Source organism: Aythya ferina, assembly GCF_964211825.1.
Source record: "Aythya ferina genome assembly, chromosome: 16".
In the NCBI taxonomy this organism is placed as follows: Eukaryota; Metazoa; Chordata; class Aves; order Anseriformes; family Anatidae; genus Aythya; species Aythya ferina.
In genome coordinates this window covers 1,457,395-1,479,797 of record NC_140315.1, presented here as the reverse complement: position 1 = coordinate 1,479,797, position 22,403 = coordinate 1,457,395, and the positions used below count along the sequence as shown (strand labels likewise).

Below are 22,403 nucleotides of genomic sequence, written 5' to 3'. Positions count from 1 at the left end.
GATAAATATCTACTTCCTTCATGATGTGTAACTCTTATGTCACTTGCTTCCCAAAACCCGAAAGGAGTGCCCAGCATAGGTTTTCCTTTCCACGAACAGTCAGTGGTTTGCATCAGTTCCTCTCACCATATATTAATGTGGATATTTTAGTAACCAGTCCTGTTTTCACTTTCTGGACATTATCAAATAAGGTACTAGCTCTGTCTCTTCTCGTAAATTCAACTTGTTTCAAGATGACAAGGGACTGCTCCCTGACCCTTGCAGCACATCCTGGCAGCTGGTTCCTGGAGACCCTGCTCTACAAGGGGCCAGGGGAAGCAGGGATCTCGGGGGAGGAAGCGGCACTAAGCACGTGTAGGAGGACCACGCTGGGGTCATGGAAGATTCAAACTGACAGAACTGTTAAGTTCTGCTGTTAAAACATTAAATAGTGAGCAGATAAACTGCAGATGAGGACAAGCCCATGAGGGAGGGCTGCTCTCACATCATTGTTACACGCGTTACATTCCTCTGTCCTGCCTGCAAGAAGGCAGCAGCACAAAACCAGACTTGAGAAGCTGGTGCAATGCAATTCCCACGACACAAGAAAGCAGCTGAGTTTCATATCTCTGGTCGCCACTGAACACTTGCATGCCTCTCCTGTGCTGTGGTTTCCCTCCAGTGGCATAAGCAGTAAGTTGCAGTTCTCCCAGAGGAGGTTTTTGGAGAGTAGACAAAGCACTGAGCTATCTTATTTAATAATTTCGTACTGGTTGCAGCTCCCAGGCTTCACTCACCTCCTAGTCCACTGCACATACAGAGCACATACAGAGACAGGAATCCAAAAAGAAGTTGCTGGGACCTGCTCAGAAGCAGCTAAGGGGGTTGCAAAGCTGCTGAGAGCAAAACATTAGCATTGAACCAGTCTGCTTTTCCTGAGTCTTTTTTTTAAAAAAACAAAAACAAAAACAAAAAACCACACTCCTGTAATACAATAGTTATTGCTACACTTGTTAAAAACTGAGTCCTTTTAAAGGACAAGAGATCAGCATTACTGCCTTCTTGACACCGTATCTCCAAATCTTTTTCGGTTCATTTTTACCAAATTATATATAAACACAGAAATCCTGCAGGTTGATATTTGCTGTAATTTTTCCCACTTACATTTGGAATCTTGGAAGTTTTTGTTAAAATATGGCTCACCTTTCAGTTTTAAGATATCAACTATTTATGTTAATTTTCCAAAATTCCATTGGTATGAAATCTGCCTACAGGCTGAGGAAAACTTACTTACAGGGGCACTGAGACTCTGCTGCCATTGTTCTTCTATGTGGTAAAACAAATTTAAAAAAAAAAAAAAAGAAACAAAAACAACCAAGACATGAAAATGGTTTTATTTATAGTTTAATTAAAAGAAGCTACTGATACATTATTTAAAAAAAGTTAACTACTTATTCCCACTACTCACAGAGAGTGGAAGTATCAAGGATTTTTTTTCTCATCCAACTTAATTTATTTTGAAGATCAAAACCAGGTAGTTCGTTTTTCTTCTTGGAAGGTAAAGGTCAAATAACACAGGCCTGACACTAGTATCAGTACTACGCATAAAACAAAACCTCCGTAGAAGCATATTTCCAAAAAATTCCAGCACTATGGAAGGAAGTCGGGCTTTGGGATGCACCGCAGGCACAGGGGAGCATCTCTGTTGACTATCCAACCACTGGAATTTGTTTTAAAACAAAATCTTCCTTTCTGTATTTTCTGCTATTGGGAGACAGCAGCTGCTGATGAACACCAACAGAATGTGATTCACTTCTTCTAGGAACGCCACTGTGGTAAGTCTGGGTAGTCTGGCCTCTGGCCTGGTAATGTAGCCAGCTCAATTCCACTGTAGTACTCTTGTAGGCTTTTTCCAGGAATTGGTATTACCTGAAGGGGCCAACTGATGACAGCCTCCTCCAAGACATAAAATTTAGTCTAAGAGAAGACACAATAGAATTTACCATCTTAGTTCCAGCAGAGGACGATACTGCTTTTGTCTTCTGCCAGTGGTAAGAGAGATGGAGAACTTTCAGACTTGATCAGATTGTAGGAAATATTACACATCTTGGTGCGCAGCCTGTAATCCAGACTCCAGGATCAAACATATTTAAAAGAACCTTCATCCAGCTTGCTTTCGGCTTCAGACTCAGAGCCCGGTCATTTATTCCTGCTGAGCAGTACTTGCCGTTTCTGCTGGTGAGATTATAACCAGAAGAAAGCTTGGGTTAATCGCTTCTTCTTCACATCACTCAGGCATTGCGGGCACCTCTTAATCTACGAAAGTAAATGAACAAAATGCCTAGATTATATATTAACTTTCTGTCAAGTTTGCAATTGCCCAATATGAGATACAAGCCGTGATAGTCATTTGATAGTCCTTAAGATACTGTATCTGCTATTTTTAGATGCAGTATTACCACTCAGCCACTTATTTGATTGCTAGTCATAAATGGAGGAAAACAAAAAGCTGTTCAGTGAAGTAGCAACAAATTTTAGAGCAGTTGTCCCAGATTAATTACAGCTGCAACATACCTGGAAAACTAAGATACAGGAATAAGGAAACACAGAACCTGCAAGAGCTGTTGTGAAGTACTTGTTACCAGTAAACCCTGTAAGATCGTGCACGAGTTCCTTGAACTCCTGCTTCCTCTGGCACAGATGAGAAGGAAGTGGGCATACTAGGATATCAGTGACACATGGGTTCAAGATTTTTGCAGACGTAAGAAATACATTTATTTCTTCATCCCACCACACATCTTTCTCATTGAACAGCAAGAGACTGGGTATGTGGCCAACCATTTCTTCACCCAGGTTTCAGTTTCTTTCTATACTAATCTTAAAATTGAAAATGCTTGGCCTTTAGCCATTTGGCCCATGAATAAACAACGTGTTTAAACATCGAAACACAGCAGTAGGCCTCTGCACAGAAATCTAAAACCAAATGAAGCGTGTACTAGCACACTCCACGTGATGCTTTCCCTAACACATTGACAATTACCTACCTCGCACCAGCACTAACCTCTAATGCCTCTCCAGCTGCAGTGACTTCTGTCTGCTCCTCCAAAAGCTTTGGATATATTCCAGAACTTATTCACTGCACTAAGCTGTTTCAATACCATAAATTAGAAAAACAATTTGCAAAACCCAAGTCACTGCATTTTGAATGACAGTCTGTTAGTCACTTCCTCGCTAAGGCACTGAAGTGAATTTGAACTGAAGAAATACAGTGAGTAACCTGTCTAAGATGAGTTTGTAAATCCAGCCCAGTCAGTGTCGACAAGCCTCTGATACCATCGGATGAGAGCTCAGACTACAGACACAACCTGTCACAGAACCCCGCCACTGCCATGAATGAAGTTAATTGTCTGTACAATGAACCAATGTGTGGAAAGAAATGATGATGGAAGTATTACGAGAAGGTTTCTCTGTGTTTGGTTTCAGGTAAACATGGACCAATCTTCCCGTTTGCAACCCTGTGTTCTCCACTGAGCCATTTTTCCCTTTCTTCTACACAACTGGTAGAGAATACACTTTTGCCTGATTGCGAGGAGAAATGTTTATCTGCATTGGTCCTAAGGTAATACCCAAGGATATTTGGCTTTTCAGTAACCAAACTGCACTTGAGTCAAGTGCACTTCAGAAACAAGCTACTGTATACTGGTATATACCACTAAATTATCACTAGAATTATATTTCATGAGTAAGATGAGAAAAAGTGACAAGGCCATATAGTTTAATGATTTATACAACAAAGACGATAGAATGTCACTCATGCTGAGCCGTGAGCGGTGCTTGAACTTTAGAACAAAAGGCCTCAGTTGGTGAAAAGATGCTTCTTACACCCCCCCCACAGAACAGGTTGTTGTTCAGAGCAAGAAAAACCTTATCAGAAATGCAGATTTTGATTTATGTGGTCTACAGAGGAGGCAGGTGGATCCAACTATTGGTGTATTTAGAGACACAAAAGTTCCCAAGGTGCACTCACGAAGGATGGGATATCCACGGTGAGTTTTCTTGAGAACTGGAAGAACACTGTGTTTGTCCCTTTTAAACAAGCGGAGCATTAAATTGAACAAGAAGAGGTTCAAAATGACAGTGAAGAAAGGCTCTTCACGTAACATCTCACTAAGCTGTGGAAGTGTCTGCCATAGGATGACAGATGTTCATTTGTCTTAAAAAGTTATTGGACACAGCAATGGAAATCCATCAGAAGCTTCTTAATATACAGAAGCTACCTTTGGTTCAGGGAGCTCTTGTGCTGCAAATATTTTCAGGGCTGAGAGATTAATCGCAAGAATCATCAGCCACGCCATGGTTCTTATGTCCTCTCCTAGCCATCCTTTTTTTGGCTGCCATCACAGACAGGATGGTGGGCTGGATGTACCTTTACTCTGACTCAGTATGTCTGCTATACCCTTATGATTTGCTCTAAACTGTCTCTTCCTTCTCATCTTTACAAATCCCAAGACTCTGTCACTCCAAAGGGCTGTGGTAAGCTACCACAAGGCAAAACTCTGATTCATCTTGCTAAGCAAGACACATATTCTTGTCCCGCCACTATCTGGTACAAATGTGGGAAGAAGTTTCACATTAAATAGTGAGACTGTTCAGGTAAATTGCAAATGTGGTAGTTGTAATGAATGACCCATGGGGAATGACTCATTTCCCCAAACAGTTTTGTACTGAGTACCTGAAATACAGTCTAATCTAGCAGGTCAGACCGTTTTAATCCCCAGCCTAAGAGGTAATCACAAAAGGGGCAATTAAAAAAAACGAGGCTGAGCAAGTCCTGTGATTTATCTATGAGCTAAGATGAGCATTACTTTGGGGATTAAGGAGAAAGCCAAACCTCAGAATCACCAACTTTCTCAAGACGAAAACCATAGTACAGCAGTACAATTGCTTAATATAAAACAGCTCTAGTTCTGTGATTTCTTAAGCTGACAAAATCACAATTACAAGTTACATCTTACTGGCAAAAGGAGTGAGTTCTTCCCCAGGTGTTTACAAGATAGATTTTTATGGGCTGAGACAGCACAGCAACCTCTCTTCTTATTTCTAAGAATGTCTAAGAATGGGATTATAAATGCTTACCTAACCTACAAACTCCCCAGTCTTGAGCAGCAGAGATTATAAATGCATGCTAGTAAAATCCTTGGCACGACTCTTGCTACGATTGGAATCTTTTCTGAAGCACAGTATGTTGTTCATGAAGCAGCAGCTGCTGATAGTCTTTCTCAGAAAACTGCCATTAGAACATCAATATACAGTTAGCAAAACCTAGAGAAAGAAAGAGGGGCCAATACTAGAACTACTGCGAGCTGTAGAAGTGCCATTAATTGTGAGAATGACAGACAGAATTTAGGAATTAAAGTAAACTCATTTCAAAGATTAAATGCCCTCAGGATGCAGAACTGAGACAACAAAGACCTTCTATTCGAATCAAGAAAGAATATGCGAATGCTTCTGAGACCCAAGACAGCGTGGCAGCCCTATTATATTTGGCAGAAAAGGAACAATTAAACTAAAGGATAACACAGGAGATACTTAAGCACGAATTTGCATCATCTCATGGTAGCGTCTTATAGGAGGTTTTTAGATTGCAAAAATTTATGAAACTAAGCAATATAATACAATAATGTCAAAAAAAAAAGTTGACTCCCCAGCCTGTTGCCTGCATAACTCTGGAGGGAAAAACATTTGAACGTAGCTCAGGAGGAGCTGCATCTGTGTCAAAACCACAGTGTAAGGACAAGGTTTGCCTCCACTTCCACTGCAGAACATGGAAAAGGAAGATAACAGAGGAAATGCTCAAGTGCTAAGACTTCCATCAGGATTTGGGTGTCCTCTCTGTAAACAGAGGAATTCTGTTTCCACAGCTGTCCACACAGTTCTCTTGAAAAGCACAAGATTCCCTAGCAGCTTCGGGAAAAAAATGAAACTAATAAACAAGATAACCTTTAAGAACTGCTCCCAACATGTTTTGCAGCGAGTGAAGGCACAGAATGGACATTTAAAAGGCACGTCATCCTCAGATTTGCAGGCAGAGCACTGGTATCTTCCTAGAGCACAGAGAAAGAGAGAGAAAGAGAGAGAGAAAAAGAGAGGGGAGAAATGACTAAATTTCAGTTAGTACCTGTGAAATTCTCATGCACGTGTGCTTCCAGTGTGGTCCAGAAGCCAACGACCATGAGTTTTATGAAGAGGTTCCTGTATGTTAATAACGCAATACATGGCCCTGTTGCATTATTTCTTTCATATGACCTCATTCAATCTCTCAGTGCTTCAGAACCCCATTTAGAAACTGAGGTTACATCCTTGCTTTACAAGGAAGTTGTTGAGAAAAATCTCCAAGTTCTCGGGAAACTATTACATCATTGTGATAAAGACAGCGAAGTACTTTGATATAGGAGATGCAAGTAGCAGAAAGTACAAATTCTTCTAGGTAAACCATACAAAACATTATTGCACCTGTGCAAATATAGGCATGAAACAGTCCTCATTTAACGGAACATCAGCATAATTCTCAGTCCTATAACTTACCCTAATTCCTGAGAATTAGGGAGCTGTATCTAGGTAATCTCATCTATACTTACCACACTCTGGTTCCATCTCTAGGGGAAAGAGAGGTACAACTCCAGAGCACGTGGGTGCTCTCACATTACTGGTTTCTTTTGAACCTTCTTCAGTCTTTGGCAATTCAAGTTTATCTTCCTGGTTAAAGCAGAAGGAGGCAATCTCTCTCTGAGTTTTCTCTGGCACCTCACTCTTCGGAACAGCTGCATCTGATCATAAAACAATGGCATACAATACAGCGTAACGCAGAACACAACATACAGACTCTACAAAACGCAATTAGCAGTAAGTTCAGTAAGTTCTCATTGTAGAAAAACAACTTTTTTTTTCTTGGCTAAACTGATCGGCAACAGAAGTTTCTGGTATTACACAACATTACTGAAAAAGTCTCTTTACGCTGAAATAGTTCTGTGGTAAATTATTCCTAGACACAGTAGATCCTGATCCACTCTTCCCACTTTAGGTGCAGAAGTTCTACCTTCTGTCATTAGCTATTTCACAGCTTAAAGAAGATGGCACAATAATTGATTTTCTTCTTGTTTCCTCGTGCCCCCCCATCTCTTATTGCCTTCTATCTTATACTTTTTTTTTTTTTAAACGTAATTTGGACATGGCCAATTGCTTTGATCTTCCTTTAGATACCTACTGTGAGAAGGCCCTAGCCCACGGCTAAGGTTTTTGGACTCTACCCATCAAAGTAACTAAATAAGAATCTAAACTTCAGAGAAATGTTCATGCCCTACCTTGTACATGGCTGTTTTCTGCCTTAGTGCACCACTTCTCCAAACTCGGAGGGCTGCTTTCACCTTGCACTGTGTGTTGCAATTGCTTCTCTTTCCCACCACAGACCATTCCAGTCAAATCTTTACACATCTGTTTGAACTGCTCTTTGTGATGAGGGCGCACAAACATGTAAAACCCTGTCCAGAAGAAAGTACAGTTAACATAAATGCCTGACCACGGAAGACTTGCTGTTTTGGAGGCAATTCTTTGGAAGCTGAACAATATCACCTTTGCTCCTCAGAGTATCTTCAGGTTTGTGAAAAACTTCATCTTTTTGATTTTTATTTATTTATTTATTTTTAATAATTACAGGATTTTCCTTGCCAGTAGACAGGTGGGCATTTGGTATTGAAAACAATTTCAACTGACCCAGAAATTTTTCCATTCTCTACAGCTAACCATGAACAACTGATAAGTCCTTCAGCTGACAACTGATCTAGCAAAAATCAAGCATACGTAATATCCAAAAAACCTTTCTCAAAAAGGAAACTTTTCATTACTCTTTGGTTGACAAGGATTCACAACCCACGTATAAAAATTCTAAAAAAAAAATCCCAATTACAATTTACTGCTAAGCACACAGTTCCACCATAAAGCCCTCTCTAGTCAAAACATCTGTTCAGTAAGGACTCTGACTCTCTGTTTGTAAGAATACTCAGGGGGAGATTATGACTCACAGTGCCACACAGTTCATTTCCCTCTTTCTCTTCACTATGTCAGGAGTGATCTGATTAGTTGACACAACAGAAAAACGTGGTTTTCTAAAAATTTTGAGAGATTAAGACAACAATATCCCACTGACCCTGAAGAGATACTTCGCACAAATAAATAAAGCTCTATCAGTGTTTCCCAGAATATGCTGTGTGCATTATTTCCCACAGAGCAGTTCACAGCAGAGGCAGGGGAGAAGGTGAAACTGAGGTGTTACATAGCACAGTAAGAGAGGCCCCAATCAAAGCAATCAAGGCCAGCATATAGCCTATTATTTGCAAACTAGCTATGAACAGTGAAAGATTATTGCTCACAGGAGCTCATAGCACCTATGTGTTATTTTCAACTAAATAATTATGGCTTTAAAATAACCCTTACTTCGTAGGAGATGAAAGTCTTCTGGCCTCTCAGTGGTGAGGGCTGCTATCACTGGTATCATAGCATCATAGTCGTCTGTCTTCTTGTAAGTTAACAGCGCTTCATAGAAATGGCTGAAAGTGCTTTTGTCCAAACTCTTTTTCACATCATTGAGATAGGTAGTCCTGAGGACCTGGAGCTGATCTTTCGTAGAGCCTGAAGCTTTCTCAGGATCTTTACTTGGAGCTTGACCAACATTATCCCCTGAGAAACAAAGAAGACAAGATGAGTAGGGCTTGGGGGAGGAACAGAGGCAAACAGGTGAGCCTTGATTTCTCTCGTATCAATTTCTCTTTTCCTGAATTACTCCAGAGGGGAGTTCTAGAGGGGTTTCCTGAATTACTCCAATGTAGTGAAGTCAACACTGCTTGCATAGTCAAATGCCCCCCCTTCCAACCTGAACTTAGGCAGAGCCAAGACCTGCTCCTGGCAACAGCAACTGGGCAAATTATTTCTTGGGAACCCTTTTGGTGTATCTGGGAGTTTCTGGATCTTTGAGATGGAGAAATATGCCAGATAGTCACTTTGGATGAGAAAAAAAACACAGAGGATGCTGTTCTTGGAGGTCAGCAACAAACCATGTTTTGTGCTACACTTCAAAGGAGTAGAAGCATTTTCAACAGATGGCCTGGCACAAGGGCAAGTAAATTTGACAGCAGCCTTAAGGAATAGATTTCTCACCTCCTATTACTAAAAGGAGAAAAGATGTCCTTTCCTCCCTCCCCCCCAGCAGGAAAGCATAATGTCAAAATAGAATAACCAATCCAAAATTATAGTAAAAGAGATAGCACATGAGCAATGTAGGAGTACAAGAGAAGATATGTGCAGCTAAGAACACCCTGCTAAACTCCAAGTTGACTTCTGTTCCAAGTGTCGGTCCTTGGATTCTGATATGTCTTAGTTTTGAAAAAGTTCTGTTTCACATATATGCATATATGTAAAGGCATGTACATGCCTTACATACAAAGGCATGTACATATGGATAAAATGTATTATAAGAAACTGATTTAAATTAACCAATCACATTGTCTGGTATTTTAATATTTGTTCTTCTCAACAGATCATGAACTTTTTAAAGATGGACTTAGTTACGTTTCTGGAAAGGGGAAAATCACGGGCGTGAATTTTATAGTCTGTAGCTTCTCACAGTAGCATAACCCACTTAAGGAGTGAATCATAGAAATAGGACATACATTTATTACTGTTATTTTTTCAATTACACAAATTTCTGGGAAAAATCAATCTCACAGACCTCAGGGAAAAAAAAGCACAAAGGCCCTATTTCATGCAAGTGTTCTTAAAATTCAAAAGCAAAACAAGGAAATAAATCAGAAGAAACAACATGGCTTCATACATGAAAAGCTTTTAAAGCCTGCCAGGAAACATTGTTGTTTTTTTTTATTTACTTATTTATTCTAAAAAGAAAGGATTAGGCTTTGATTATTCTTCATTCTTTAAAGAAAGACATCTAAGCTGTCCAGCTATCCTACTCATTTCCTTATGAGAAATACAAAAAATTCCCAGCTGTTCTTAGGAAGATCTATAATCAAATGAGAACTGAGCCTTTGACTTCAAAGGTAAATACTGGACAGTACAAGATTAGAGGGATACATGCAGAGATTATGTGCAACTGTGAGAATATATTTGCTAATCTCCACTTCTGTAGAAAAAAGATTGTCCATATGAGGAGTGTACACATTACTGATAACAAAGCAGGAACTGTTTCTTTCTTCATACCTGGATTCACATTGACCTCAGCTAAAATTACATTCCTTAAATGACTCTCATTCACAAACTCTGGACAAACAGGAAACCCCCAGCAGTCTCATGCTCAAAGCGCCCTTTCCCTCACTGAGATATGCCAGGTCAGTCTCTCATGCAAGTTTCTGGTTTTAGTTGGTTTCTTTCATGTTCACCTTATGAGCTTTTGTGTTTGTTTTGCACAATCCTTGCTGAAAGCTCTCAATTACCATAATTTCTATCTGCAGACTAAGAGCCACTATGCTTTGTGAACACAGGAAACACTGGTTCCCAACAGAATTTACAATATAAAACATAAAAACACGATACCAAGGTAGTGCATGTTATTTAACATGAAGTGTACCTGCACTAGTCAGTCCTGTTGCCAAGTGAAATCCTCCCTGGTTCAAGTGGAGTCCAGGGTTCAGCTGCGTGTATGAGTCCTTTGAGAATGTTGTTTTCTGCTGACTCTTTTTTCCTTCTGTTAAATCAAGCCAGTCCGTTAACAGTGAATTTAGGGAAGAATGAAAACAGAACAATGTATTTCAAAGTACATTGCTTTGTGCTGAAAACACTAGGGGATGTTGACGCATTTCTTTGCTAAGAGGGGACGAGCCAACACCCTGCTTTTTTAGCACCTTAATGTTTCAGGATTTCAAAAATTTCACAAAGGTTTGAAACCCGCAGACTAGATTCAAGATCTAAACAGATCTGTCAAAAGCCCTTTTGAAATAAGATGGCATTGTTACTAACTATGCAGTAACTAAAGCTCAGGCATCTGTATATGCTCACGGGAAGGTGGGTGAGAGGATCATGCAGAGCAGACTGAGCTCAAATTTTGATTCATCGTTTTCCATCCTTGCATATCTATGTAGTAGATGCATCTTGCTCTGTGGTTGGACATGTCCCATCAAAGGATACAACTGCACAACACTGAATCAAGCTCCTCACCTATTTTCTTTGCCAGTCTCTCTCTCTCTTCCTGCAGGAGGCTGTGTTCAGGTTTGTAGCCACAGCCCACTCCAGTCAGACTGCAACATGCTTCATCAAACTGTTTTTTATGTTGAGGTCGAACAAACTGGTAAAATTCTTCCATTAGAGAGAGGAAGAGGAAAAAAAAAGGAAATAAATCTACAACAGGTAACAAATGCTACAAAAATTTATGACAGTAGGACTCCTGGGTTAGGTACCAAGAAAATAAAGTGTAGCCAAATAACAAATCAGCACAGTTAAAAAGCACGTAGAGGTCAATTATAGTGCAATCATCCAAAGAAGCAGTAGGTAATTAATTTTTCCAATGTAAAACGGAAGTAGGTTACTTTTCAGTGAAACCGGTAATTGCTGGAAAATGTCATAAATTACCTCATAAGCTGTGGGGTCAAAGTGTCTGCTAGGCAGGTAGCAAAAAACAGCTGACATACCTCACCTTGCTCCACTGTAAAACGCTTACTAGCCAAAAGCCTAAACCTCACTGCAAGTCAAATGAACTTTAGATTTCACGTGCCTAAAGCTTTTGAAAGCTTGACTAGTAAGACAGGCAAATTGGGAAACAGACTGTGGCCACTGTTAGTACTAAGAGCTTGTATTTAGCTTCTCATTTCTTAACCTTAAAAGTTAGCCTTAAATAATTTACAAGATGAGTAACTATTTTATTTTTTTAAAGATGAACAAAGTCACAGAAAAACCTGTCCATTTGCTTCTATGCACAGCAAACAACCAATGGTACTTTCAGATCTCTTCTCACTGTCCTCTCCTGTTTCCTTGCTAATTACAAGATGAGTAAATAATTTACACTCAAATCTTACTCTGCTGTTATAAGGAAATTTTCTGTAAAGTAGAAGCAAGAGAGCCGGAATCAGATGTTTTATTTTAAAATATTTTTTAAAAACAAAACAAAAAAAAGTCCCTACCATTCAAAACAAAACCACAGAAACAAATGAATGAGGGAAAATTTAGGAAAGTTTTGTCAGACTCATTAAGCAAGAGGATGTACAGAAAACTTCCATTATTCCTTTTGACTTTCACAGAGCTGGCTCCATTTCTTTCTGCATTTCCACAGATCGAAATTATTTCTAATGTACTAGCAGAAGAATTCAAATAAGCCAGATAGCTAAATTATCCTGAACATAGCAGAATGATAGATTTCATCACTTATTTTAGGACATAAACAACACTCAAAGGTGGTCCTCAGTAAATACGCTAATCTTGTATGGGTTGCTAAGACATTGCAGGTCACTAGAGTAAAGTCTTCTTCAGAGTTTCACTTTCCTATTGCAATATATGCACTATTCTCATGAAGCATCATCTACTGAAAAAGAAGCATTAATGGGGTAATTGACTTTCAGTCAATAAAAGCATTGAGTTTCCAGCTTCACTCCATAACAACTTTCCATCTCGTTTTCTCAAAACCTGAACAGCCATGCTCCAGTACTCTCCTCTATTCAAAAGCTGATCATTCTCAATTTGATAAAATTGAGAGGGAAAGGAAAATTCACAGAGGAAACACTCTGTTAAACTTGAATAAATGTTGGTGGAAGTCTAGTTCCTGTCAATTCAGTCATCATGGAATAGCTTGGGTTGGAAGGGACCTTAAATATCACCTAATTCCAACCCCCTGCCAAGGACAAGGACACCTCCCACTTGATTTGGTAGCTCAAAGCCCCACCTAACCTAGCCTTGAACACTTCCAGAGAAGGGGCATCCACATCTGGGCAACTTGTTCCAGTACCTCAATGCCCTTGGAGTAAAGAATTTCATCCGTATATCTAATCTAAACCTACTACCTTTTAGTTTAAAGCCATTACTCCTTGTCCTATAACTACAGTCCCTGATAAAGAGGGTGATAAATTAGGTATTGGAAGGCCAGACATTAGAAGCCAGGAAAATACTAGGTAAACCTGTAAACTATCCGTGCTTGTCCAGATCACTTATACTCATCATTATTTAATAGAAGACTTCTCTAGATATCCTGACTACTTAATTACAGCTTTAACACTGAACCCTTCTGAATGTGTACAGCCAACTCCTGACAACCTTCAAGACAAAACTTCATCTTACCTCCTTCCCTTCCAAATCACAGGGATTAAACTATTCTTCTTTTAGGCAAAGTTCAAAAATAGCATAAGCTTCCATTGAATATATATTTTTTATTTCAAGCCTCTCAGTATGCAAACTAAGTCATAATAATTAGATCGAGAATGTATTTTTTGTTTGTTCTGAGAATATAAAGTGATGAATGCTAATGGTTATTGCCCTAATTGACGTGTACTTCAAAAGTAAAATGGTTACTCATGAAATGCACAAGTCTATTTGGAAGACAAAGGTCATGTCATATAAACTTACTAGGGAACTTGTCATACCTCGTAACAAGATGTGTTTTTTTTCATCCTCAATAAAAAGGGAAGTCATTTGAGACAACATAGCATTGAAGTCATCTGTCTTCTTGTAGTGCTGAAGAGCCTTAGAGAAGAGATCATAGCTTTGTTGGCTTAGGGTCTGCTTCACTGTTGCAATGTACGATGTAGCTCTGGCTTTCTTTGGCTCAGTTGGGTCTGCTATCTTACCAGCTTCCTGCAAAGATGGGAAGATTTTTCAGTAGACGTGATGACAAGAGAAACTACTCTCACATGAATTCAGACAGAAGCAACAAATTTACATTCCACAAGATTCTTTAAACATTTGATAATTTAGGGAGGCAGAAGACATCTTAAACATGAAGTAATAACTGTGTGCCTTGGACGACACATAGAACAATGCAATGCTTTCAACTAATATACTACTGTGTCTCATGAAATATTTGTAGTCATCCAAAAAGGCATCTATCCATGTGGCATTCCCTGAAAAAAAAATAGCTTCAGTGCCACAGAATAAACATAAATCTAACAGGGCCTGCCTCCTCTAGGAATAAAATTAACCGAAAAACGTAAATCTCTGGCTATACAAAGCACGAGATTCAAAGAATGGAAGGTGTTTACTTATTTCTGTTCCTCTAAAAATTTCTTTAAGACACTATAAACACATGCAAGCTAGATTGCTGTCTAGTATTGGGAAACATTTTTGTTCTATAATAACAAGCTGCAGGGACTTGAAAGAGACTCAAAACAAACCCTTCTTTATGAAAGAGACTGCATCATAATGCGCTTACATGGTTTGAACATATACACCCATGACCCTTGACACGCATCAGCCCAAAAGAAATCTCACTGGGGCAATCCTCTGAGGCACGAGTGTATTATTTTCCCCAGATGATTACCCTACCTATTTGTAAAACATTAGTCCCTCTAACAACTGTGAACGTTCTTCCATGAGGGAATGAAAAGGAATGCTGTTATACACCTACTCCACTGACAAAATTGACTGCTTCGGAGGAATGTTTCCTAGAGAAGGCAGCCAAGACTCATTTCACAATTCTATTCTTAGGAGAAGCCTTATTAAGAGAAACGAGATGTACTGCAACCTTGAGGGCTGGGCTGATTCATCATGACATCAGATAGCAACAAACTGCAAACACAATCTTCTGCGAAGGTGTTTCCTTTCTCACACCTTGGATACCATCCGCCTCGGGATCTGTGAATACTTTTATGAGTGTTGGATGCCAAGTGACTGATAGCCTCTTTGACAGAGAGAGCGCACCCAGTTAGGACAGTACCTTGGACAACTACTGGCATCCACAATCACCCAGGGAATCCTCACAAATTTATCATGGCTTTCAGACAACACGATGCATCATGAGTTTACTGTGGTGTCTCAATCCTCTTTGGAGACAATGCACAATAATGCACAGCTGCAAGCATAACACACTACAATGACCCACCACAGGTCGTGTTATTGCGTAATCACTTACCCAAACAAAACGGGACAGTTATACTCTTTGAGGTTCCAACATCTATAAAAAAGAATGAACTAGCCACCACACCGGGTCAATGGGAGGTGATGTTTGCAAGGTAGTCACAGTCAGAGCAATTCTTTTATCCTACTAACCCTACCTGAACCTGTGCTTGATCGGACCTGTGATGTCCAGACTTGAGAAAGAGCATGACAAACAGATTTCAGATGTGCACTGATGAATATTTACAATTTGGAGAAAAAACGTAATTGTTTTGGAATCAGCGTCAGTCTACATCAGTCATCTGTCTGCCTGGAAATTTGCAGTTCAAATTACAGCATTCTGCAGATCAAAAGGATGGCACAGACACATGAAAATACATACTGGATTGCTGACTAGCTTTATTTTCTTCCTTCCTCCTTTTTGCTCATCTGTTAACCTCTTCTCATACTGTAGGGAGAGTGTTGACAGACGCTGGGCCTGCAGAGATTAAAAAAGAAAATTGACAAAATTGCTTTTTAAAGTTATTACCCACTTAATTTAGCCATTTCTAGCACTAAAGCTTGTTAACCCAGCCTGTAACACCATTTAAAAGTGAAACAAATCAACCTAAATCATTGCAACAGAGCCTGGGACACTCACCTCTCTCTGGAAAGCAATCATACACTGGATGCTTCAGCAAGAGGGACCAAAAGAGAGCAAATTAAAAAAAAAAAAAAAAGTTGGTCTTGAGGGTGCAGATTCCTAATGAAGCAAAACTGGACTTAAGGCTAGCTGTTTCAGCGTGGGCCTGGCAGTGTACACAGTGTGTTCCTGATGCCTCACATGCTCCTTCATTTTCCTGCCTGGAAGTACTTCTCTTCTGAAGAAACCCTGCGTCAGGGTTCCTGGGATACTAAGAAAAGAAGCTTAAGCAGTCTTGGAAAAAAATATCAGGGCAGATGGGATAAGGTAGTATTAAAAACACTTGTGGTTTGACCAATTCTTAGTGCTCCCCGTTCCCAGCAACAAATAATTGCACTTGTACTGCAGTGACAAGGAATATTGGTATATACGAGGCTCTAAAAGATGAGTGGGCATAAGCAAGAGGAGTGGAATTGCTTAACGGCAGTCTCCCCAGTACTAGCACAAGCCGGTATCAACCACATTAAAAGCATTCATCTGAGCAACAGATAAAGCTGTGGGATAGCCCCATACTGCCAGTTGATTTCTCCATACCTGTTGAGAAAGCAGGTAGTATTATCAAGTGATTTATTTCTTTGCTCTTGCCCAGTAAAACAATTTCTTAGTGAGTACGTGACTATCAGTGCATTTACAGAATAGTGTTCGTTGCTCATTTGTAAGAGAAACCAGTGAAACACAACAGTATTCCTAGACAATAGTATTCCTGTGCTCTATTGTGGCTTCTAAATGTCTATTCAGATCATAAAGCTTTGGAGACAAACTAAATTAAACACACCTAAAACAACAAAAACAAAGCCCTAAGTCAGCCAGCAACCTCAGATTTGACAGTTTGTAGAGCAAGTTGCTGATACTCAGAAATACAGCCTTCAGTGCACTCATAACACTGCAAGGACAATGAACTCCAGACAAAGCTGACCAGGGGACACTCACATTTAAATATATTTTAAGTGTCACGTAACGGAATGAAGAACTGAAATGCAAGCTGCAAGTCAGCCATGCATGATACATGCAGTAAGTCACAAAAAGGCCCAGAGACATCTTTTTAATCCCAGACTACACACAGGCTGCATCGTTAGTAGTACGATGCAGAAGAAATACTGCTTCCACGAGGCATATATCAGAAGGGAAACTGGTCACGGGAAACTGTCGAATCGTTCTTTGAATGGAATCAGAGATTATTTCTTGTATTTTGATTTGAGATGACAAAGGCTTGTTTTCTTAGAGGGCATTTTCCCCCTCCAGGAAATTGTTTCAGAATGATAGCAGCTTGATTTCCATACTTACGGATACAGCACAACCTTGATAAAGGAAAAAAATGGTAATACAGACTCTATGATGGGTGGCGAATAAAGATACGAAAGAACACCAGCCATGTTATCAGTCCAAATCCAGTGGTTAGTAAAATCAGCTCAACACAAGACTTGTAGAATGAAATCTGGCTCCCTCAGAGGCATCAAATCAGCACCACACACCCCAGATCTCTGGTGCCGGTGGTCATCCATTTAGATGCAGCACAGGATGACCCCTCGGTCTTCTGCAAGTCACAGCTGAGTAGTAATGCAGTATCAGAAGGCAGACACGAGCTGACTCACTGTCAGGCCGTTAGGACCATCAATTTATCTGACTTGAGGAAATCCTGAACTAGACCATAAACAGTACAGCTGTGTTAATAGGACACTGGATCTGAGTGACCCTAGAGATGTGTCAAGCTTTCCAAAGAATAAGTTCAGGTGTCCATACCATGTCACGCCTAGGCTGCCCATGGGTGATGAATCTGATTTCTCATCAGCTGCACACAAGTAAATGTTTTCTGTTCCTGTTTCTCAAAGCTTGTACATCCCCCCTCTGTTTTGAACACATCCCTTAGGGCTTTGTAGATATTCCTTAGACCCTACACTTTCCCTGAAGCAAACTGCTTAGGTATGCTGATCTAGACATTTCTGGAGTCTAAACCCAGTCATCAGCCAAACCAAGTGTACAAGGCAGCAGTTAACTACGCTGATAGTAGTCAGGCAATACAGAGCTACCACAACAACTGCAAACAAGGACTTCTGAGAAAGCAAGAACACAGCTCAGGTGGTGATGTATCAGAAACCCCAATCCAAGAGGAAAGAAATCAAACAGTGCAGATGTTTTCTTGGTCTTGACGCAGTAATAAATTTCTCATTTTGAAAAGAAACTCCACAAGTCTGAAATATTAATTTTCTGAGACAAATAAAAGATTGTCATCTGAAAGTACAAGTAAATACATAAATACACACTCTTATTTTTTTTCAGTTCAGTGTCTGGTCAGACACCAAGTACTGACACAGATTCCACCCAGGTGGACCTGCATATTTACCAACCTCTTTGAAGGCTCTTTACTCTCCCGAGAGCATGGTAAACAGGAATCTAAACGGTCAGCAGTTATGGAGCACAGTGCAAGTGTGCACTTGTTGGCCCTCCAGCTTAATGCAGCAAGAAACTGATTAAGCTTAATTATAAGAACTTGCAGTTTCTAGTGCTGATTATATTGAGTTTTTCTTAAAAGAGGGTTGAACTGGTACTTACATTAATACCAAATCCATTTTGCTTTAGAGCCTACGATTTTTACTTATAATTAAGTATTTTGTTACAGCATGGTCATTACCTCTTCCTCTCCTGGCAAGCCACTTTCCTCCTCTGCAGTTCCACTGCTCTTCTCATTGCGCTCCAAGGCATCCAAGAGCCCAAGACGTTGTTTTCTAGATGAGAACAGTTTTTCTTCATATTCCATGCACAGGCTAGATGCTCCATCTCCACTTACTGGCATTACTGCATAACACAGATGACAAATAAACTTTTTCACATTATCTCTGACATTTTCTTTGATGTAATAATGCCTCAAAATCTTATGTAGCAATCCACAGTTTGGTGTTACAGCTAATCAGTGCAACTGAAAACCCATACTGAAAGAAGGAAAGCAGCTTTTTTCCCCTCTATAACATATTCCAGCTTATATTTGGAGATGGGTCTACCAGTTGTGTGAAAGGTAAATTGTTCAGCAAGTTCATCTGACTCGCTCTGCAACTGCACAATACATGGATTCAACTTATGGGAAGAAGCATAGGTGCACTGTTGGAAATTGAGGGAGAAAAAGGTGGTGGCCAAGGTAACTCCTTTTCAACGACAGTCTGCACTCATATTTGGCTTGGACGTAATGAGAAATCTCACACTCAATCTCACAGTCAATAACTGTTTTGGAACCACGGGTTTAAAAACAACTTCATTGTTCTGTTCAGAAACAGGGAACAAAACAGAGTGGAACATTCTGAACAAATACCTGATACAAGAATGACTATTATTTTGCATTAGCTTACCACAAATTTTGAAACACCGTTTTCCTTCAAGGCCAACACCCTCTTTCTATTTTCTTAGCTGTGTAAGAATCATTTAAACAACAGGTTGGAAGGTCGCGTGAAAGTCAGTGTTAGTCAGAACAGTTTTCCAGTTTTTATTTTTAAAAGTATCTACGATACTCCAATAAATTCCTCTTCTGCAGGACGCCTACTCAGGGCACATCAGCCTCCCTGCTCTGTAGTTGCAATAGGTTCCCCTGTTTCCTAATGCCACGCTATATCCCTTCTGATCAGACTCATACATTGGTCTTTGAGCCTTCCTTGCTTTGTCTTCCATTCCAGTTTTTAGTCCCTTGCTCCTCCTTTTCTTTTTTCTTCTGTTTGTCTTAAGGCAACAACAACAAAGTGCATTTGTGAGGACCCAAACCTACCTATTCTTTTCCTCTTCAAACTGGGAACATGGTCATCCAAATTTTTGGCTTTTGCCAGGGAGAGGATCTGCTTTGATGAAGTAGATGGTGCCAGATCATTTTCATTGAGAAAATCAGCAGAGCCAGAAAGGCATTGTGGCTGGGGTGGGGGCATCTGCAAGCATTTAAAAAAATGTTACAATGGGCAAAAGCTACTCTTCCACACCACTTCCTTTGCAACCCAAAATCTCAGCAACAACCTGAAGGCATCTCTTTTTTCCCAACAATCTTGCTGTCAAGATTTTTTAAGCATTCTGGTTGACGTGTTTTTGATGACAGGCTCAAATAACTATAAGGTGACACACACAGACGAAGAATAGCAAGCAGGCTTAGTGCTAAGTGACTTGTAACAGAAAGGGGGTTGTGCCACTGTTGAAGAACAATTGCTTCTTAACACTACTCCTGCAACACGGCCCCTTCTGGCAACGCATATTGGGTTGTCGTTTTTACGTACCACAAAACTCCTGTTTATGATCAGAGAAGATCAACTCATCCAAAATCCTTAATCTGTAATTTATTATTTTGAATAACATTTCATTTGGCTAAAGCATCTTCCAGGAAATAATCCAAGTCTGTTGTGAAAATTTAAATGTTTATTTTAGTCTTAGTCTCCATTTGGAGAACAAAGAATTCCCTGTTCTGGCTTCCAGCCCATTTCTGGCTATGCCTTTCTCCAGTGCATTAGAAAGTCTTTTACAAGGATTGCTATTTATATCAAGGAACTACTACTGAGAAGGAGAGCTTCTTAATGCTAATGGAGAAATCATAATAGTTAAGATGAGCCAGTGATGAAGTGTAATAACTGCTGAGTTTGTCTCACTCTTTACACCAGTCAGCTTAGATCTAAATTTAAGGGTTGTCAAACCCTTAACTCTTTCACATATATGCCTTCTCCCAGAAGAAGGAATTTTTTTTTGATGCTAAAATCAGTTTGGTATTTGTATGTCATCCAGTGAAGGCACTGTTTATTCAGGAGGGACTGGAAAAGGAAGTTTTTTTTGTGATCTAACCTGAGGAGTTGCACAGCATGACCACATATCCTGTCACAGCTCATTCTTGGAGGAAGATAATGCATACCTCCCTTCCCGTAAAGCTTCCAATGCAAGACGATGCCCCAAAGAAAGGTTGTTTAGCAGTAACAAGTGACTCCTTCACATATCTCTTGTCTTAGAATTCCCAGTTTCCAACATTACCAATAAATCCATTATTATTATTATTATTTTTGTTTAAAGATACTTGCAATTTCTTGAGCAACACGGAAGAACGTGGAGACACTTCTGACTGCATGCCCGAAGTTGTCATAAACATTCACATAAGGGCGGACCCATGAAGGCAGCTTGCCTCTTACATCGCTGGTTGTGAACCTGGTAGGATTAGAAAAGGAGAGAATTATTTGCCAGATGGCCTAAATGAATTAAACAAATTCAAGATCATGGTCCAAAAAGACAAGAGAGGAGCAGCAAGACAAAAGGGATTGCAACAGCGAAGTAAATATAATGGAATGATGTCTGCACTCAGGAGAAAAGGGCTTTGTTGATAGCAGGTACTATGCAATGACCCAGTTCGTATCTTTTGCCATAAAGTCTTTAAGCGTGCAACAGGATTACTGAACTGCAACATGCTCAGTATTCCCCGTCAGGCCTCAACACTGAAGGCTATCAATTGAAGAATTGTTGTTTCAGCAATATAATCTTTTCATATTTTCCTCCTCTCCAAAACTGCAGTTATGGTATCTGCCTTCTCAAATTAGAGACGGAGAAAAAAACTGAAGTGGCAATCACACGATTTCCAGTAGCATGGGGTGAAAATCTAACTCTTGCCATGCAAATTTTGTTTTTTCTTTTAAAAGACTTACAAACATAAATTCAGCAAGTTAGCTTGGTTTGCAGTAATACCGTTAAGCTCTTTCTGCAGCTCCAAGATAGTATATTTTGGGAGCAGAAGATAACAAATAATTGAACTGCTTTAAGAAAATAATCATCTTACCCATTAAATGAAGTCATTCAACTACTTATGAACTGCAGCCTTCTCCTAACAGTAACCTCAGCACATTTACATACAATATACAAACACATTTTGGGTTACAAAGATATTGACACATTTATATTCCAGAACCAAGGTTTCACCTGTGGTCACACAGGAAAATAGCACCATAGTCCTGGCGATGTCTGATGACCCTGCCGATAGCCTGATTAACAGCCCGGGAAGCTTGCTGATTGTACCACTCACGCCCAGATAAATACTGCAATAGGTGGGAAAGAGAATTATCATTATTTACCAGGTGAAACATTCTCCATGATGTACAGTTATTATTTCCTTCTAAATCACTAAAAAATATATCAGCAAGATCTTCCGAGCAATCTCTAAAAGCCTGGGAAAGCCAAATACTTTGCCTCAAACATCACACCTGGCTTACGGGACACAGAAGACCCAACCAGTAATATACAGCTCCAGGATATATTTAGAATGTGATGCACTGAGAGCTTTTGTACTACAATAGACTGACCGTATTATTTAATACCTAAAAGCTATCTTGCAGGATAATATACTAAATTTATAATGCCATTCATTCTTATGCCTGAAGCAATACCAAAAAAAATAACCCACAAACAAACCAGACAGCACAAGCATTTTTTCTTGCCCACCCTCTTTTTGGTTGAAACAATTCCCTCAGAAAGCTGCACGGATGACATACACGCAAAGACTTCATCTGAAATTTTAATTACAACATTTTTTGGAGCCTGTATTTGATTGCAACCATGTCAGTGGAGACAGAATTTGGAACCCTTAACATTATCAGAAAAATGTGAATATGCTTGTGACAGACTCCCAGGGTTGTCTGTTTTGATATTCATGGTC

The 22,403-nt window shown here is 39.8% G+C and overlaps 1 protein-coding gene across 5 annotated transcripts in view; it reads right to left on the bottom strand.

Moving 5' to 3' along the window:
- Positions 1 to 1,354: 1,354 nt before the first annotated feature.
- The window catches only part of RTEL1 (regulator of telomere elongation helicase 1), a 45,429-nt gene continuing 24,380 nt past the window's right edge, over positions 1,355 to 22,403 (bottom strand). The window contains exons 23-35 of one of the 5 annotated variants that reach the window (XM_084538528.1): positions 21,671 to 21,786; positions 20,785 to 20,908; positions 19,506 to 19,659; positions 18,387 to 18,550; positions 15,458 to 15,553; positions 13,608 to 13,818; positions 11,200 to 11,337; positions 10,613 to 10,729; positions 8,470 to 8,712; positions 7,341 to 7,517; positions 6,618 to 6,806; positions 5,980 to 6,083; positions 1,355 to 2,295 (exon numbers count right to left, since the gene is read on the bottom strand). In XM_084538528.1, the coding sequence (XP_084394654.1) occupies positions 2,224 to 2,295; positions 5,980 to 6,083; positions 6,618 to 6,806; positions 7,341 to 7,517; positions 8,470 to 8,712; positions 10,613 to 10,729; positions 11,200 to 11,337; positions 13,608 to 13,818; positions 15,458 to 15,553; positions 18,387 to 18,550; positions 19,506 to 19,659; positions 20,785 to 20,908; positions 21,671 to 21,786 (1,905 nt within the window). In that variant the 3' untranslated portion in view covers positions 1,355 to 2,223. Of the gene's footprint in view, positions 2,321 to 5,184; positions 5,267 to 5,979; positions 6,084 to 6,617; positions 6,807 to 7,340; positions 7,518 to 8,469; positions 8,713 to 10,612; positions 10,730 to 11,199; positions 11,338 to 13,607; positions 13,819 to 15,457; positions 15,554 to 18,386; positions 18,551 to 19,505; positions 19,660 to 20,784; positions 20,909 to 21,670; positions 21,787 to 22,403 lie in introns of those variants that run through there. The other 4 variants (XM_084538529.1, XM_084538527.1, XM_084538530.1 and 1 more) reach the window with 4 other exon arrangements.